At 37.6% G+C, this 2,694-nt stretch overlaps 2 protein-coding genes across 5 annotated transcripts in view; one reads left to right on the top strand and one right to left on the bottom strand.

The window, feature by feature from the left end:
• Nucleotides 1-2,694, top strand: part of LOC123979912 (butyrophilin-like protein 10) — a 102,441-nt gene that overhangs the window by 18,199 nt on the left and 81,548 nt on the right. The window lies entirely within an intron of this gene.
• Nucleotides 1-2,694, bottom strand: part of LOC123980350 (low affinity immunoglobulin gamma Fc region receptor II-b-like) — a 12,843-nt gene that overhangs the window by 2,526 nt on the left and 7,623 nt on the right. For all 4 annotated transcript variants that reach the window (XM_046064694.1, XM_046064695.1, XM_046064696.1 and 1 more), the window contains exon 10: nt 1,096-1,175. In XM_046064694.1, coding sequence (XP_045920650.1) covers nt 1,096-1,175 — 80 coding nt within the window. The remainder of the gene's footprint in view (nt 1-1,095; nt 1,176-2,694) is intronic.

Here is a 2,694-nt window from a genome sequence, read left to right as displayed (position 1 = left end):
GCATTAAGAATGCAAGGAAATCTATGAATTCATGTACAACCTAAAGTAAATCCCAGAAAGCTGTTCATGCTGAAATCCTATTATATCCTATAAAATTAATTTAAAAAAATGATTTTAATTTTCAAATATAACAGTCAAGAATTGATATGATCTTGGCATGTGGTAGATGGACGACTAAATGCAAGTCAGGCCTGATTACCCAAAGGATCAGGATGTGGCTAAGCTACAGTTTCACTGTAAACACTGTAACTGTTTTGGTAATCAATTAATTATTTAGGTAATTTTTCAAGCAAAAATAACAAATGTTCCAGTTCTGAAGTGTGAAAATTTGTGGCTTTCTTTGTCTTATGATATTAAACTGAATACTTATCAGTTTTGATCAAGGAAAATACTGATGACTTTCAAACACAGCAGCTGTTTTTATGTGATAACATGACAGTGACAACATACAGCAATGAAAAACAATCAAAACAACAAGCAAATTAATGACAACAATTTCGAAATTAGGATGTGCATTTTTCACAATATTCTGCCATTTTGTTGAAGAAATTAATAATAAATTAATCATTTTTTTAATAAAATGATTAATTTATTAATTATTACATTAACTGAAAATGAAACTAACTGTTTTGTTGAGCCCTGAACATTTCCCAGTAGAGATTCAAAGAGTTGAGTTTCTAGTCGTTCAGAAAAAAACTGAAATGGTTTCCTTCCGAGTTGCATTAATCTGCATGACAGGAGGGAACTTCAATGTATTTGTGTCCATCAAACCATTATCTCATCATCCATCCATGGAGGAGGGATTTTCAGATTCACTTTACACAGTCATGACCACCATTTACAAACGGACACTAACACTTATCCCGTCTTTTTGACTGATTTTTGATGGACACCTCTTGAGTTCATTAAGTAGATGAAGCATACATGCCATGCAGCTGTAGTATGGACGGTTCAGGATCGCTTGCTGCTGAAGGCCAGCGCTACCATCACTCGTAGGCTACATCCACACTACTATGCTTAAAAAAAGGTTTTAAAACGAAAAAGATCATTTGGTCCGGACCTTGGAGCGGACTTGAGGTGTGAAAGCCCAATTACCTTTTTGATAGGAGAATAAATAACTTCCTGCTCTGTTAAGCTTGAGTCTTTGGCTGCTGTGCGATTCATGGCTTCAGATTCTGCAATACAGACAAGTAGAATTCATATTTCATGTTAAAGAGGCAGTATGTAGTTTTGTAATGAAATTAATCACTTTATTGCCTTTTTGCGAACTGGTTGTAACCTCACATAATAATGGACCATTTGCCCGCTTTCTCGGATACCTGTAACATACTGCTTCCTATGTGAAAAAAATCAAGTCAGATTTTCCACGAAAAACATGCATGTGATATTTATGCGTGCTCTTTGCTCTTTGTTGTCGCTTTTTAAAGACTTGGGTAGCCCTTTTGCATCAATTATTGACGTTTAGGGATCCACAGTCAAGTTAGCAACGCTTAGCAACAATAAATATGCAATATCCGGTTACACTTTCAAGATAAAACGTAACGTTTCGATACATTGCCATGTTGAAACACGCATAATTTCGTTTCGTTAGGTTTAGGCACAGAAAGTACTTGGTTGGGTTTAGGCAACAAAACTACTTGGTTAAGGTTAGGAAAAGATCATGGTTTGGGTTAAAATAGCTATGTATGTCAATTAAGACTCAAGTTAACTAACATTAATGTCAATTTACCTCACTCGCCTAAATAAAAACATTTAATGTTTTGTTTCGCACGGGACACAAACCCTGTTCTCCTGCTTCAAGGTCCGGGTTCGTTGCAAAAAGACGTTAATTTCCGTTGCCTGCCAACCAACATGCAAGTGATACATTGTTACTTTGAGTTTGTTACTTCGTTGTTTCTTGCGTTGCGAAAATGCTGGATGGCTGTTGTGCTTTCAGATTTACTAATCGAGGAGGAGTCAAGCCTGAGCTGAGTTAGGTGAGGGATTCCCGTATATAACGTTATATGGATCGGATATGCCCAGCACTTGCAATTTGACTGCTTTTGTGGCGTCTCTACGGGGGCCCTGCAGGTCACCGCGCATGTCACGTGACTGAAAACTAAAGCAAGAGAAACATATTAGTTCGCTCAAGTTAGATAGCGTAAAGCTAGATAGCTTTACGCTTTACAAGCCACAACATTACACCTCATCAATGGATAATGTTAGATAACATTATCCATTGATGAGTTGTAATGTTGTGGCTTGTGTAGTAGGTTGGAAATGCTACATGTTTAGTTTTGTGTAAACAGACACCCCCCATTTTGTTTTGTTAATAATTGATTTATTCTAATACTCTAAGTCATAACATAAAGGTAATGCACTTACTCGTCAGTAGATGGTCCCAGTGTGTTTTAGAATTGACTTTAAAATTCTATTGATCACTTTTAAAGCTCTTCATGGCCTCTCACCTTGTTATATTTCTGACCTTTTAGTCCCATACGCACCAGCACGTACCTTGAGATGCTCGGGCAGAGGTCTGTTGTCTGTTCCAGAGTCTCGACTGAAAACTAAAGGGGACAGAGCGTCTGCTGTCAGGGCCCCGAGGCTCTGGAACAGCCTGCCCGAGGAAATCAGGTCAGCTGAGTCAGTGAACTCTTTTAAGTCCCTTCTTAAAACATACTTTTATAGGAGAGCCTTTCCCGATATTATTTGACT

This window comes from Micropterus dolomieu, linkage group LG12, assembly GCF_021292245.1.
Source record: "Micropterus dolomieu isolate WLL.071019.BEF.003 ecotype Adirondacks linkage group LG12, ASM2129224v1, whole genome shotgun sequence".
Lineage (NCBI taxonomy): Eukaryota > Metazoa > Chordata > Actinopteri > Centrarchiformes > Centrarchidae > Micropterus > Micropterus dolomieu.
The sequence above is the reverse complement of the archived record's forward strand: the minus strand, read 5'-3'. Positions and strand labels throughout refer to the sequence as shown.